The sequence below is a fragment of the Podarcis cretensis genome, assembly GCF_951804945.1.
Source record: "Podarcis cretensis genome assembly, chromosome: 7".
NCBI classification, from domain to species: domain Eukaryota; kingdom Metazoa; phylum Chordata; class Lepidosauria; order Squamata; family Lacertidae; genus Podarcis; species Podarcis cretensis.
This window is the reverse complement of record NC_137176.1, coordinates 58,921,499-58,938,368: the sequence shown is the minus strand read 5'-3', so window position 1 is coordinate 58,938,368 and position 16,870 is coordinate 58,921,499. Positions and strand designations below refer to the sequence as shown.

At 38.6% G+C, this 16,870-nt stretch overlaps 1 protein-coding gene and 1 long non-coding RNA gene across 5 annotated transcripts in view; one reads left to right on the top strand and one right to left on the bottom strand.

The window, feature by feature from the left end:
• The first annotated feature begins 4,902 nt into the window (after positions 1 to 4,902).
• The window catches only part of PPP1R42 (protein phosphatase 1 regulatory subunit 42), a 21,557-nt gene continuing 9,589 nt past the window's right edge, over positions 4,903 to 16,870 (top strand). For 2 of the 4 annotated variants that reach the window (XM_079983179.1, XM_079983180.1), the window contains exons 1-5: positions 4,903 to 5,050; positions 7,915 to 8,114; positions 8,974 to 9,140; positions 9,786 to 9,924; positions 11,094 to 11,210. In XM_079983179.1, coding sequence (XP_079839305.1) covers positions 7,986 to 8,114; positions 8,974 to 9,140; positions 9,786 to 9,924; positions 11,094 to 11,210 — 552 coding nt within the window. In that variant the 5' untranslated portion in view covers positions 4,903 to 5,050; positions 7,915 to 7,985. Of the gene's footprint in view, positions 5,051 to 5,125; positions 5,263 to 7,914; positions 8,115 to 8,973; positions 9,141 to 9,785; positions 9,925 to 11,093; positions 11,211 to 16,870 lie in introns of those variants that run through there. The other 2 variants (XM_079983177.1, XM_079983178.1) reach the window with 2 other exon arrangements.
• LOC307219766 overlaps positions 9,222 to 16,870 on the bottom strand; it is a 25,837-nt gene continuing 18,188 nt past the window's right edge. The window contains exon 5 of the long non-coding RNA XR_013840527.1: positions 9,222 to 9,659. This is a non-coding gene — a long non-coding RNA (uncharacterized lncRNA). The remainder of the gene's footprint in view (positions 9,660 to 16,870) is intronic.

The following is a 16,870-nucleotide window of genomic DNA, read 5'->3' as shown; positions in this document are numbered from 1 at the left end:
ATGTATTGCTGCTTTTTTGGAAATATTAGTACAGCTTACTGTATTTTTTATTCTCTTAGGAGCCATGGATATGGACCGCTTTAGGGTGTGACTATGGGGTTTGACATGAGAGCTCCTGTACTTCAAATTGTAACATGTCACAGCCAATGTCCAGTAGTATGCACATCATATACAGTATAGGCATTAGCAGGGAAGCCCAAGTAATCGAGGCAGTTTCATATGAATAAAGATGAGCTAATTTGGGACATGCACTATGTAAAATAATGTATGATAATAGTTTTGGATCATAATGGAGAGGAAGTGCATGAGCCCTTTGAGAGGAAATTAAATTGTTTTAGAAACCTTCATTTTTACTGAAGTCTACATTCAACTCCTATGTAATTCATCTATCATTTCCTGTGTAAATTTCTCTGTTTATTTTAGACTCAGTTACCTTAGCACTTATGTATAAGAGCAATGGCACTACTATTAAAAAGGAAATTAACATATGCGTTGCATGCAGTCTTTTGTGATTATAACCATCTGCATTTTCCCCAGTTGTTGAAAGTAACAGTCATTCATTTGATGTATCACTTGAATTTGGATTTAAACAAATACATTTAAACTAATGCAGTTTTATTGCTTGTTGTGAAAGAAAGGTGTTTGCTGGATGCTAGTGTTTCGCTGTGTTCAATAAGAACAGGAATAGAAGGGGAATGTTTACAATGTGGTACCTTCTTGAAAACTCACTGTGCCCACTATGAATTATCCTAACAAATGTTGATTTTCAATAGATATTAAGAGCTAAACACTTTATTTATTAAAAGTAATGTGTGTTTATGTAAAGTAAACATTGAATTGTGACATTTATCTCTTTTGGTGTATGTGCCCATTTCACTGCCTTAACTGGTTCTGATTTAAAAGAGAGGTAGAGCTGGGTATCATCTGCATATTGATGAACACCCAACCCAAACCCCCTGATGATCTCTCCAAGCAGCTTCATGTAGATGTTAAAAAGCATGGGGGAGAGGACAGAACCTTGAAGCACCCCACAAGTGAGAACCCAGGGGTCTGAACACTCATCCCCCCACCACTTTCTGGACATGGCCCAGGAGAAAGGAGCGGAACCACTGTATAACACAGCCCCCAGCTCCCAGCCCCTCAAGACAGTCCAGAAGGATATTGTGGTTGATGGTATCAAAAGCCACTGAGAGATGCAGCAGAACTAGGAAACAGCTCTCACCTTTGTCCCTAGCCCGCCGGAGATCATCGACCAGTGTGACAAAGGCAGTTTCAGTCCCGTGGTGAGGCCTGAATCCCAGTTGGAAGGGATCCAAATGGGCCACATCCTCCCCAATAGAACAATATTTAACACACCCAATAGAACTTTAAAGTGTTTAATTTTTGTTAGATTGTACCTTTTTGGCAGCAAACCAGTTTATAGTGGCATGAATTTTATAAGCAAAAGCAATTATCACAAAGTAAGGTTGTATGGATAGTGGGGCTGATTTGAAGCTGATTTGATCTTAGTGTTTATTGCCTGCATTGTCTGCACTGAGTTGGGCCAAATTATAGAGAAGTAGCTTTGGGTCCTTTTCACATACATTGCTGGGAAAACCTGGTTGTAGTACAGCCTCCTACAGTGCTAGTCTAGATTTTGCAATCCTGCAGCAGCCACTCAACTCAGCAACCATGCAAAACTGATTGGAGTAGCAGGCAGTCAGGGCACCATTAGTGGCTAGTGTTGGATAGGTTCCAATCCATCCTAAGCACTGAACTTCCTGGATGACCTTGGGCAAACTTTCAGCCAGAAATGGTGGGAGGGAGATCCTATGCCTGGAAAGAAGAGCATCAAACCCATCTTCCAAGGCCATTTGTGTGTGATGAAGTTTTGAACTGATCTCTGCAGCTCCTGTGAGCATAAAAATCCATGCACAGAGGTAGCAAAGCAATTCTGCCTTGGCTTTATCTCTCTGTCCTCACAATGCAACAGTCTTTGCATGACCAGGTGCCTCCCAAGAGCTAGAAGTAGTATTGTCAAAGGCATCTGCTGTCAGAAGTGGCTCAAGGTTTGAGAACGTGCTGGTAACGTGACCTCTGGGTGTGTCCTCTAAAACTTACCTGGCAGCAACAAGCCAGAGTATTCCAAGCAGCACGGGGTGACTGAGAATAGCCACTATTTTAATTTCCCACCATGTCCCCAAATGATGCTATGTCAGGGGCATTGTGAGAAATTAATATAGCAGCTCAGGTAGAGCCATCCAGGGCTTCTCAGATAAGCAGTCTCTCTTCCTCTCTTCTCTCCATACCTACATACTACAGGTCCCTAAAAAGTCGTGGACTTCAGCAGCTGTCCCAGAATGCCAAAGGCTGACATTGGGTCTGTCTGATATAATTGTACCTTGACAGTGAACTAACTAACTAACCATATATTTATAATTTACTTTATAAAGTTTCTCAAAGACAAAGTCTTTTTTGTATTCTGACACCCTGAAAATACACAGACAATATTTCAGTGTTCTATGCCAGTAGATTAGAATCTTATTTCAAATCTTGATGAACAAATATTTTCTCTTAAACCTCACATAATGTATTTTTAACTGAATTAGTAACAGAGACAGCTTTAGACACCTGCAAAAACTACAGCTACAAACAAGTCAAAGGTCTGAGGGCAAGGTAAGGCTAAAATTAAGTTTAATAATATAAAAGCCCTTTTTTAAGGGGGATATATTTCCCAGAACAAGAACCTTTGGGGCACAGTCAGTTTTGATTGCAAACTGAAATACAGGAATAAGTTTATATTGTAATATTTTCTGTCATTTGATAAGTAGGCAAATGAACTTCCAAACTTGGAAGATTTAAAAGTTTTATAGATCCTGCCAAATGCTAGGAAGAAATGGAAATGTTGAAGCTCATCTTGGATAACTCAAAAACTCATTAGGGAACATGTGCTCTTATAACAGCACAGAACCGAGGCCAGTGACAATTAAGCATATTTATGTTTCATTAACTTAAATGGGATTTCTTCATGCAAAAACTGTTTTTAGGATTGGGTTCACTATGATTATATGTCCGGAAAGCTGCATAGATTTGTTCCGTAGGCTGGAGGGTCCCCAACCATCTTAGCCCTTTCTGTTTCGTTTTGTAGCATGTTTCACAAAGTAATACACAATTGTTACTTATTTGTCGCAGAAGATCAAGATTTCGTCCTCCATATTACTTTTTCCGAGCATTCAAATTTTAATGTATCATCACTGTGAAAATGCCATTACAAATTTATTATGGCTTAATAAACTTTAGATGAATGATTCTATTGTTAGGATCACCAGCTATCCATTTCCAGCTGCAGCAGTGCCATACAAGCTTATGGACTTTAAAAAATAACTCCCTTGTAGACTCCTTCACCACTGGGAATAACTGCATGGTTTCCCCAAATGTTTAAAAAACGGGAAACCCCTGGTGCAACATGTCATCCCATCCCAAGTAATCCCTTCCATTACACCTGGAAGCTGTACGCCAGCTCCCTCAGCCAATAAAGCAAGATGAGCACCGCAACCCCAGAGTCGGCCACGACTGGACCTAATGGTCAGGGGTCCCTTTACCTTTTTATTGTGTTCCTGATGTATTGTCACTACCGTTTATGATGTTGTGTATAGCATTAAGGGGGGTGCATAAAAAATAATGTCACTCCTCTGCCCATGATGAATCCTGATTACATAAAGGCATTTTACTCTAGAAAAGCCTTTTTTTCTTGTCCACCTTAATACTGCAGTTGCTAAGGTGGCCTGGGAATTTTATATACACTGTTCTATCAACTGCAATACATTAACATTATACCATTTTCCTCTGATCAGCCAAATGGATGGGTTAAGAAAGAAGCAGAATGAAGAATTCCATTTTTTACTTAGATGGTGGTATAGCCTTGTATGGAGTGTGCCATTTCACAATGCAGTTGGAGGTGTCCGGTTAAAAAAAACAATGCACAGATACAGCATGGGGAAGGCTAGAACTCTTCCTTCCTTCAAATTAAGAGTTCCTGCCTGCAATCTTAAATGGAGCAGCTGAAGCAAAAGTTTACCTGCAAAGTTCATAACAGATGTCCTCAGCGGCCAACGAGATGCTAAGGAGAAAGAAGCCCACCTCAGACTCATTGAAATGAATGGCACTTCCAAGCAAAGATGCACAGGAATTCACTTCACAGCTCTCCCAAAAGGGAGTGCTCAGCTTTGGCTGGCTAAACCAATCATCTCGACAACAGATGAAACATTAGCTGAGGAAAATAATCCAGAAGGTCCACGAGAAGAACGGCGGGTTTATTATCATTCTTCAGTAATAGTACTGCGCGGAAAAGAAGCTCCAAACCCCGAGGTTTGGGACGGGGCAGATTCAAAATGAACCCCAAAACAGTAAGAAAGAAAGTCTACCTCTTGGAAGTACGGTATAATATTATTTTTCCCTATTGACGACGTTGTCGTCCGAACAATTTAGAATTGCATTAAAAATGTGTTACAGATAGGTAGCCGTGTTGGTCTGCCATAGTCAAAACAAAATAAAAAATTCCTTCCAGTAGCACCTTAAAGACCAACTAAGTTAGTTCTTGGTATGAGCTTTCGTGTGCATGCACACCAAACACAATTGGGTATCTGAAGAAGTGTGCATGCACACGAAAGCTCATACCAAGAACTAACTTAGTTGGTCTTTAAGGTGCTACTGGAAGAATTTTTTTTATTTTGTATTAAAAATGTGTGTTCATTTTTATTATATATTCCCTCTATCTTTAACAAAGCGGGTGGGGGGGATTCGGCCGTTAAACGATACGTCTCACACACAAAAAATGGAATAAAGTTCCCTTTGTGAGGTAGCCGCGCGAACTCAGCTGCGCGCGCCGTTTCGAATGTCAGCGGCATTCAAGCCGCCGGCAGAAGCCCTGACCACAGGCAATTGATAGGCGGCGAGCGCGCCGAGCAGACGCGAAATTGCGCGTGCGCAAACCCTTACCTTCTTCCTCCTCCTGGCTCCTTTCCCCGCTTCGACCGCGACTCGGGAGCGCGCTTCGCTGCGCGGGTCGTAGGTGCGCTTTTGCGCCTCCCGTTGCCCGCGGAAGTGTTTGGATGGGCGACCTTTTCTGCCTCCATAGCAACGCGCTTGGCGTCTCCGTCCGTGGCGGCGAAGCCTCTTTGCCTGTGTTTCACACGCGCCCTGCTGCGACCCGTGACCTGTGGCTGGTGTTTGGCGGGGAAAGAGGTTGTGGGGAAGCGCTGGGCAGAAGGGCGCGGAGTTCGTGTGAGTGGGGAAGGAGACCCGTGTGCGTCGGGACGGTGAATAGCGGGGCTTCGACGGCCCAGCCGCCTTCTTGAGACGTCATATAATTTGCTAGTGTAGGCGCGTTAGCCCTTGCCACACTTCGTCCGAAGGGAGGCGAAAGTCCTTCTGAGGAGTCCGTATCAAGTGTGGTTTGCGTGTGGCCCCGTAGAAACTGCCCCCACCCAGTGGCGTAGCATGGGTTGTCAGCACCCGGGGCAAGGCAAGTAATTTGCACCCCCTAACCCGTGGATTTGCACCCCCTAACCCGTGGATTTGCGCCCCCTAACCCGTGGATTTGCGCCCCCTAACCCTAACCCCCAGATGTTGCGCCCGGTGCGGCCGGCCCCCCCTGCACCCCCCACGCTACGCCACTGCCCCCACCCCTTGGCAATCTATCCCTTCCGACACTTTTATTTCCCCCAGTCTGGGCTCGATCTGATGAGCAGAGAGAAAAGCGATTGGGGAGCGGGATGCAGGCAGATATGCTAGTGCTTCTTTTGCCATCTCCCCCACTCTTCTTTCTATATGCATGGGTGTAGCTGGGGGGGGGGGGCAGCTGCCCGCAAAAGAATACAAATCAATACAAATCTGAGATTCTGCCCCCCCCCCAACAAAAGCCTCTCCCCCCCCCACAACAAAAATCCTGGCTACGCCCATGCATGGTTTCAGCAGTTTTTAATAGCCAAGATGATTCCAGCGCTACCACCACGCATAACAGTAAATAGTGTCCCTGCCTGACACATTGCAGAATTGTAAGGGAGTCGGGACCCCCAAAATCATCTAATCCGACCCCTGCAAAACAGGAAGAGGCATTCGCTTGTTCTGTGGGATTCAAGACATCGTTCCAGAAAAGGGTGTTTCTGGGTATTGCCTTTTACCCAAAATTAATGATCAGGCTGCAATATTTTGCAGCTGGGAAAATGTGATTCTCCCCCACCCTTTCAGCTAGAAGCATTGGTATTGTAAGGACCATCTTTCATTCCCTGAATAACCCCTATACAAAGGGTAAACCAGAGAACCATGGGCGAAGCCAGGATTTATTGGGGGGAGCAGGCTTTATGTTAGGAGGGCAGAGAACTGCGTTAACTAACTGACCAATTGTGTCACAGGTAAGTATTTTTATTTATTTACTTGATTTGAGGGGGCAGCTCAGCCCCCTGGTTATGCCCTTGCTTAATCATCGTGCCCATGACACATTTTGAAATTTCAAAAAGAGTTCAAATTCATTTGACCCTTAAACATAAAAAAGTGGTTGAAGTTGCATCTTGCTACTAGCAGTGCTGTTCCATTTCCTGGGCCTTTTCTACTTGTCAAGCACTGGTATTTCTACAGATCATTTTAATTTAGAAGTAGTGAACAGCAGTAATTTATTTCTTGCCCATATCAATAGGACATCTTTCTCACAACTGTTATATGAGGATTGTCCCTGGATCAAGATGAACACAATATAGCACTATACTTGTTTTTAAAAGGTCCTAGAATTCCATATTCTAGAGGCATTTCTGGGTAAAAAGCATTCCAATTTAATGAAAGGTTTTCAGATTTTAAAAATATCATAGTGATATGAATCTTTGCATTCATCAGATTTGCCAGTACAGTGGTACCTTGGTTTAAGAACAGCTTAGTTTATGAACAACTTGAATTAAGAACGCTGCAAACCCGGAAGTAGGTGTTTTGGTTTGTGAACTTTGTCTTGGAAGCAGAACATCTTCTGCTTCCTGTTGAGTGTAAATTGAATCCCCCACTGCTATGGGAAAGCACGCCTTGGTTTAAGAACACTTTGGTTTAAGAACGGACTTCCGAACGGATTAAGTTCATAAAGCAAGGTACCACTGTACTGAAATGAGCTTACCTGACTCAATTCTGAGTATCTTCTCACATATACAGTAGCGTTAGGAGCTCTAAGGTTCTGGGATCAGCATTTTCTAATACTTTGTGAGGTGGGGGATCAGGAAGAAGAGGAAGCCCCAGGACTTTTATTAAAGTAGGTTTTTTGTAATAAATATATATTTTTGCAGTATTGTCACTATGTGACTACCAGCTTAATTGTGATCAGCCAGAAGTGAGTCCCTTTAAAAGTAATTCAAATTCAAGATAGTTAATAGGACTTTAATTCCAAGTTAGGATTATAAAGTCAGGTGTAGCTTGACTGAAAAGCTTTGAATAAAATGTTGCCCCTATTAAATATATATATACACACACACGTACTTATAAGAATCCTGGATGACAGGTGCCATCTGAGCGGACGTCCTTATCTCAAACAGAAACAAAGCTTATTCTGAAATAGTACTTGATCAGTACTATGTTTTTTTCCCTTCAAAACTAATGGTTTTATTCATATGCAATTTTATACAGATTTTAAAAATTAAAACACAATTAGCCTTCTATGTCCTGTTTCTATATAGAGAGAGCTAGGATGTTAGTATAATAGTCTATAGAAAATTTGGGAAGACATCTATTACCATTAATCTTTTCTTTATTAGGAATATGGCTAATAATGTCTGAAAATGAGAAGAAAATCTCATTGTAATTAAATTATTTAATAGTAACTAGAAAATAATGTTGAAGAAAGAGTATACAATAATTTTATGACTCTGAAATATACTTTGTAACTTTTTGTTTTATTTTAAGGCCCTGTGTGACAAAAAAGAATACATGGATATTGAATTCTTGGAGTAAAAAACTGACTTCACTGTAAGATTATGGTTCGACTAACATTGGAGCTAATTGGTAAAAGCCTCAATCAGAAGAATCGCAGAGATGAGTCCTTGGCCCATTACTTGAGGAAAACGACTCATCTCAAGTTATCAAATAAAAATATAGATATAATTGTAAGAATACACTGATTATTTGAAAATACAACTTCTTATTTGTTTGTTATTTGCTTTCTTTGTTAATAGCAATTCAAAGCATTTTTATCCTGCTCTTCAGCTAAAAAGTCTGCCAGAGGTGCTTACATAAGTTCAATAAAAACAAGACTCTTTTAGTTAGCAAAAGAGTCAGGAGGGAATTTGTTAAATTAAATTTTATACCATTACAATAATCAGCTTGAAATTACTGACTAAAAGACAATAACACTTAGTTAATTTAAAGCACCTTTCATTTGCACTGAACGTTTTAAAACAGAAATATAGTTTGTTTTAAATATATTTAAGTATAGTGGAAGTAAATATTGTTTTCAGAAATTTGCTTGAAATTTGGGGAGATCATAGCATCCCTATATTCTGGAATGATATACAATTCTAGTGTAATTGTCAGTTGGAAAATATGAGCCGAGATCCAAAGACCTAGTTCAGGCATTCCTAAGGGTTTGGCTATGGGCAGTTAGAACTTTCCATTTTCTCCTTTGAACAGCAGACCCCATGCCCAATAATAAAGTGCTTCTGAAAGTTTCTTCCATTTCAAAAGCAACTTGCTATGTAACATAGGGGGGAGGACAACTTCAGTGGCCCCTTAGATATTTAGAACAGCGTGCTATTCTTTAGTTCCTAGCCATCATAAATTAAGATAGTATCCATTCATTCTATATTTACAGCTATATCTACCAAGGATACCGTAGATAGTAAGATCAAAATGTTGAAGGAAGTATAAAAAAGCCCATGCAGTAGGAAAAGGCTGTATCTGGGAACTGAAGCATTTTATTTATGAGTGAACTACACAGTAACACACTTTCTTCATTCTTTCTCTTAGGATGACCTGTCTTTGTGTAAAAACCTTAATGTCCTTTATTTGTATGATAACCAAATTAGACAAATACATAATTTGGATTTTGCTACAAACCTAAGACACCTATACCTGCAGAACAATTGTATTACACGAATTGAAAATCTAGCATCATTAATAAAACTTGAAAAATTGTAAGTTTAAAATTATTATCATCAGATTTATTAATTGATGTGTAAATTGATGTAAGAAATATAGCTACTGTATATACTTGCTGAATATATCCTATATTTTATTTCAAATATAATTTTGTTCACATATTCCATTAATCCAAGAACACATTAGCCCAAAGTTTGGCTAGTGATTTTACTGGATGAGTTAAGCATATGTTTGACTCTATCCCACTGAAATCAGTTTGATTTTACAGTTTTTTCCTTTGCCTGGATTATGCTTCAGATTAGCAATTGATAGTATCTGGAATATTTCTTTACATTTTATTATTAATATTTCTACAATAAAGTAATGAATTATATAGGACAATGTTCCACCCTGCCTCTATACATTGCTTTAAAATATTTTCATTTTGTTTGGGTTGTTTCCAGGTAATTCTCAATAGATTTGCATACTCTGATTTCTCTTCAGATTTTATAAATCTCTCACCTTTTACAAAATAGATTTGCTTGTAGAAAACTCTGCGATGGTTCCATGGAGCCCTATGGAAATTGGGATTTTAGTTTAATACACTTTATTTGTCATAAAATACACTTTTTTACTTTTGGAAATGTTTGCATTATTTAAAACAAATTGGGAGAACTAAAAGCCTCTTATATACTGTTAAGGTATCTGGGCGGCAATTACATCACTGTAGTAGAAGGCTTAGAGACTTTAGAAGAACTAAGAGAATTACATGTTGAAAGCCAGCAGCTTCCCCTAGGAGAAAAGGTTTTGTTTGACCCAAGAAGTCTTCATTCACTAGCGGTAAGAATATAGAGTTTCCGTGACATCTGGTGAAAGATATTGATTGCGAAAAAATTACAAGAATTATTTTTAAATCTAATATCTGTTTGCCAAAGAGCTGCATTCCCATAGGATATGAATGCAAAAGCGTTAATTTTTATTATTACTACTACTACTACTATTTGCACATCAAAAATATGTGTACAACAAAGGGTGTCCAATAGTAGTGAGTTCTATGGTAATTCTTTTTGTTTTGCAATAAGTTCTGTAGTCATTTATGTTGCATTCATTTCTCATCATTTGATAGAATATGTTTGTCATTCCCATTGCCAAGAACATTTGGTTGACACTGAGCGTTTGCTCGGTTAGGTATGTTTAATTTAGAAGCAAAACCCTATTATAATTTTTGTAATCGTATAAAACAAACCAAGGTTGCAAGAAATGTGTAGATTGTTGGCTATAGAATCCTTTTTTTAAATTTCCATTTAAAACTGAGCAAGCACAGCTTAATGAATTATGCATTATTAGCATTACGGTATATGTATTATATATACCCATTAGATTCAGCAAAACCTGATCCTCTTGTATTCCTTCTCACTACTTATTTGTCATTTGACAACTTCAAAACTGAAGCTACAAAAAAGTACAGCTCTATATTTGTATTTTGTTTGTATTTTCTTCCTCATCGTAGTTTTTTCATGGTCAATTTACTGCCATTTGTATTATGAAAGAGCATTAAAAGTACCAATCGGTTTCAGACTATTTAGATTGTATTGTGTACTGATTAATTCCTCCAGGTCCAAGAGCTTTTCTAATCATCCAGTGAAAATCAAGTTACGCAAAATCCCACTTCAAATTTTCTGCACATCTGATAAGATCTGACTTAGTGGGTAAGATCAGGTTTTCACAAGGCACAGCTGCAGAACAATGAGAAAGGCTCTCAGTCCCAGGGGAATTAACCAGTACACAATACGATCAAAATATGGGTCAAGCAGAAGTGTAGATGAGCCCAAAGTGTTCGTTATGAGGTGCTGATAAAACATAGAGTTGTGTGGTGCAGTGCCTATGCATGTTTTACTTTAGTGAGAAGTTAGTCTCACTAAGTTTAATCAGGTTTATTCTCTAGTAACCACATATGATTTCAGCAGTTAACTTTTGACTTTTCTTTTTAAATATTAATTTCATTGCAGAAGTCTTTAACAGTTTTGAATATCAGCAATAATAATATTGATGAAGTGAGTGATTTAGCAATTCTGGAAAATATCTCCCACCTTATAGCTGTTGACAACCAAATTCACCATGTGAAGGTAATAAAGAGGAAATAAGATTGATAAGCATATATGGGAAATTAAGGCAGTTAATATTTAATAACCTTTCAGTGGTTTGGATTATTTGTTTTTAAGGGATAATTTAAAGTTAATACGCATGGATATATTTTTCTTTTTCTGTGGCCTACAGAGATGAAGTCCCATTTCACTATATGGCTTTTACAACACTGTTTATCACACTCATTTCTATCTGTTTATTCATTTCATATAATTTATATACTGCTTGATTGTAGGAAGCAAACCTCAAAGTGGTTTACCAAAAAAGATCAGTAACTTTGTCACTAAAAAAATTGCAACCATAATTTAAAACATACAGAAAGTTAAAACCATACCGGAATAGACTAAAACATTTATCTAAGAGGATTAAACAGATCATGGAGAGCAAGGTAATCAATGCTTATTAGTCATGATGACTATATATTACATCCAGGATCAGAGGAAGCATGTCTCTGAGTATCACTTGCTGGGAAACAGTAGGAGAGGCCTACTGCTCTCATGCACAACTTTGGGCTTCCTATAGGCAACTCTTTAAGACCATAAGAAACAAGATGTAGGATGCATTTGGCTTAACCTAGAAGGCTCTAATTACACTTTTTAAAAATTAAAATACTAATCCTTGTGATTACCAGATAAAGCTACATCCTAGGGTGCAGATGTGATGCTCTGCCCTATGAACCACCAAACAGACAATTAGCACTGTCAGCTCTGTGATCCTAATCACATATACACATTCCAAGGTTTCTCATTTTGTTCTATGCAACCAAGTGGCACTTATGCCAAAAAATGGATCTACTGTCTCCATGTCGTACAAGAGTACCCCCTTTATGCACATAACCATGGATTATGGCCTATAGGTTCAGATTATAAGACTCTCACTTTTAAATAACTAAAGTAGTACCATTCCTGTTTATTTCGGAAGGCCTTACGCTGGTTCTGTGTTCTGGGAATATGGTTGTAAATCTTTAATTTATTCAACCTTTTGCCATTATTGATTATGACAACAAGATATCAAAAAGATGAATTCCTTCACTTCACAATTCAGTCAGAAACAAGAGAGAAAATATAGATTTTCTGAAAGAGATAATGGCAGACCGTCAGAATGATGACAAATTGCTGTCTACAGATGTAGTTAGGGCAGTTGAGCTAGACACAGCCGATAAAAATTGGAGTACACTGGTCAAATACAGGTTCTTAAATGGCCATCATTAATTGGGAAGAAGGCTGCTGCTAGTACTACAGATGTCATCTGAGGCTTTCACCTCCCACAGTTTGCCTAGAATATAATTTGCTCTTTAGTATTTTGTAGCAGACCTCTAAGTGATAGCATGACATGATCATTTATCAAACAGAGACTGCCCAAAAAAGTGTCTAGTCCCTTTAGTATAGCTTATTGAAAGGCTGTAAAGTGAAAGCACTTTATTAGAGACAGGAAGGCAATGAACAACTAGAGCGTATCCAAAGGGTAATCATATTTCAACATGGGATTAGTACCTTCTTAGATAAACATACAATGGCGTGAGCAGGTTCTGGATCATTTATCAAGTGAGTAGTAGTCAACAAAAATCTGGAAAATTCTGTGGGTACATTCATCAAAGTTTAGCTATTTACTTAGCAAGGTTCCAAGAAATATATACTATTTTACATTTTCAAAACCAGCTTGATCTAATTTTTCTAGTGCATTCTAGTTTTTCAAGTATAGGAAGATGATTTCAATGGATCTTACAGTGTAAATTTTGACATTTATGGAGACAACAAAGGCAGAGTTTAGGTTGATAAGAGATTAATGTGAGCCAATGTAATTGCATGTACTTGGACTTTTATCAGTTTGGGAAATAAAATGCCAAATTGTTCAGATACGCAAAACATTAGATATGTGAAACACTGTATCTGATATGAAAATACATCCTGATATATTTTTATATGTGAGAAATAATATGTGCCTTTTTATTTAGTAATCAGAGCAGAATATTATGTATATAACTATGAAAGAAAACAGTTCCTTGAGGTTAATGTTACAGAAGCAGAACGTTTCTATAAATAGCTCATTGTGGGAAAGCTTTAAATAAAACCTCCATGTTGCTTTCCATGTTCTGCATGACTCCTCTGGCAAACTTGAAATTTAACAGTCCAAGGATTATGGATTTTCCCAAATATGAAATACTGGAGAGTAAAAGAAACCCTTGCTCTCCTGCTCCTTGCATCTGGTTTGTGTGGATAACTGATAGACACTAGAAAATATTGCTGAATAGCTTAAGAGGTTCTGTTGTACATTGAAAAGTAACATCTCCAACAATTTAATCCAGCTAGGACATGACATGAAGCTTCTGCATGTATGTCTGAAACTGGATAGAGAACCATACTTGTAGACAGGACCTGCTAATGCAGTTCCCCTCACTGATCCAAGATCTGATTCTGTGCAGGGGAAACCCTTTCAAAAACTTAGCATTTGCCACTCATCTATCTGGGAGAAGGGCGGGCACAACACACTTTTTGTCATAGAACTGTTTGTGTGCATCCCTGTGTATTGAGCCACAAGTGTTTAGTGATAATCATTATAAATGAAATGTAGGAATACAAATACAGTAATAATAGATAATAACTTGGATTCTGAAAAAAGCCAGCGGAAGAGGGTTGGCAGAAGGTAAATTTCCTTCTCCATTCCTCACTGACAGTCCTCTAAGTAGCCTCTCCTGTGGATGAAATACACTCCAGAATAAGAGGAGCACCGTGGCAGGCCCAAAAAGCTCTAAAGGATTATTTTGAGATAAACATGAACACTACGGTGGAAAAAAGAACCATCTGGGACGCAAGCAAGGCAGTGATGAGGGGGTTCTTGATACAACAGAATGCTGTAAAGAAAAGGACACAAAATGAGAGGAAAGATAAAATCTTGGAGAAAATCAAAGAATTAGAAAAGAAGCTAAGATTAAACCCGAAGTTACAGCCGACGCTGAGAGAAATTAAACCATCAAGCACAATATTCTAAATTGATAAACCAGGAAATAGAGTGGAAGATTAAATTAATGAAACAAAAAACTTTTGAATCGGCGAATAAATGTGGAAAACTGCTAGCTTGGCAGTTGAAGAGGAGACAAAAACTAAATACAGTTACAAATTTAGAGATTGAAGGAAGAAACATTCAGAACCCTGTGGATATTAGAAAGTGCTTCCAGAGATATTTCAAAAAATTATATACCCAAGGGCCGCAAGATGATTTAGAGATTAAACAATTTTTGGAAAAAAATGGATTACCAAAATTGTCACAAGAAAATAGATCAATCCTGAACTGTAAAATAACACAACCAGAGATTGAACAAGCCATTCAGAATATGAAATTGGGCAAATCTCCAGGACCAGATGGGCTGACCAATTATAATAAGACACTAAAAGACTATCTGATACAACCACTGATGGAGGTTAGCAATGAAATTATGGAGGGGAGGAGGGCGCCAGAATCGTGGAAAGAAGCCTTCATCACATTGATACCAAAATCGGAAGCTGAAAAGACACAACTTAAGAACTATCGTCCCATCTCTCTTTTAAACGTGGATTACAAAATATTTGCAGATATTCTGGCAAGTAGATTTTAAAAAGTTTTAAACGAGGTAATTCATAAGGACCAGGCGGGCTTTCTCCCAGGTAGACACTTGTTTGCTAACACAAGGAACATTATTGACATTTTGGAACTTTTGCAAACAGACATAAATACAAAAGCAGTGTTAATTTTTATAGACGCGGAGAAGGCCTTTGACAATATCTCCTGGAAATTTATGAAGGGAAATTTAAAAGAAATGGGAGTGGGACGGGGTTTTGAGAATGGGATTGATGCAATATATTCAGAACAAAAGGCTAAATTGATAGTTAACAGTGTGGTTACAGAAGAGTTTAAAATTGAAAAGGGAACACGACAAGGCTGTCCTATTTCCCCTTTGCTATTTATTTCGGTTCTGGAAGTGCTCCTGAATATGATTAGAGGGGACCGGTTGGTGGAAGGAATTCAGGTCGGAGCGAAACAATATAAACTCAAAGCTTTTGCAGATGACCTAGTTTTGACCCTGCAGGAGCCAGAATCTAGTACGAAAAGAGTACTACAATTGATCCAAGACTTTGGTCGGGTGGCGGGATTTAAACTAAACAAACAGAAAACCAAGGTATTGGGAAAAAATTTGACAGATACAGAGTCAGAACGGTTTCAGAGAAAGACAGAATTAAATGTGGTTAAAAAAGTAAAGTACCTAGGGGTAAATATAACAGCAAAAAATCTGAGTCTATTTAAGGATAATTATGAAAAATGTTGGTCAGAAATTAAGAGAGACTTAGATAGTTGGACAAAATTGAAACTTTCTTTGTTAGGCCGAATTGCTGCTATTAAGATGAATGTATTGCCAAAAATGTTGTTTTTGTTTCAAACACTACAGATTGTGGACAAGACGGAGTGCTTCCGGAAGTGGCAGAGAGATATTTCTAAGTTTGTCTGGCAGGGCAAAAAGCCCAGAATTAAGTTTAAGATATTAACCGACGCGAAAGAGAGAGGGGGCTTTGCCCTGCCGGACTTAAAGTTGTATTATGAGGCCGCAGCTTTCTGCTGGCTAAAAGATTGGCTACTTCTCGAAGACACTGATGTATTGGATTTGGAAGGTTTTAACAATGCTTTTGGTTGGCATGCATACTTATGGTATGATAAGGTTAAAATCAATAAGGCCTTTAAAAACCATATTGTCAGAAAAGCAGTGTTCAATGTCTGGACAAAATATAAAGACTTATTGGAAAACAAAACTCCAAGGTGGCTATCACCTCTGGAAGCTAAGGCCCGAAAAAGACCCAATATGGAGGCCAAATGGCCAAAGTATTGGGAAATTTTAGAAAAAGATGGAGACAATTGGAAATTGCAGAGTTTGGAGAAAATGAAGGATAAAGTGCGAGACTGGTTACACTACGCTCAGATTAAAGAAGTTTTCAAAAATGACAAAAAGTTAGGGTTCCAGGTGGAGAAATCGAAATTGGAATCAGAACTGCTAGAACCTAAGACTAAGGTACTTTCAAGAATGTATAACTTGCTGTTAAAATGGAACACACAAGATGAAATGGTTAAATCGGCTATGATAAAGTGGGCACAGGACATTGGGTATAATATCATGTTCGAGGACTGGGAAAGGTTGTGGACCACTGGGTTGAACTTCACTGCATGTAATGCTTTGAAGGAAAATGTAATGAAAATGATATATAGATGGTACATGACCCCAGTTAAACTTGCCAAAATATACCATTTGTCTGATAACAAATGCTGGAAATGTAAAGGGAACGAAGGAACATTCTTTCACCTCTGGTGCACGTGCCCTAGAGTGAAGGCCTTCTGGGAAATGATATATAATGAGTTGAAAAAGGTATTTAAGTATACTTTCCCCAAAAAACCAGAGGCCTTTCTCCTGGGTATTGTCGGCCAGAGGGTGATAAAGAAGGACAGAACTTTTTCCTGTATGCAACAACAGCAGCAAGGATACTCATCGCCAAGCACTGGAAAACTCGAGATCTACCCACACTGGAAGAATGGCAGATGCAACTGATAGACTATATGGAATTGGCTGAGATGACCGGCAGAATCCCCTGGGAGGGGAGAGGGTTGAAGAAGACTGGAAGAA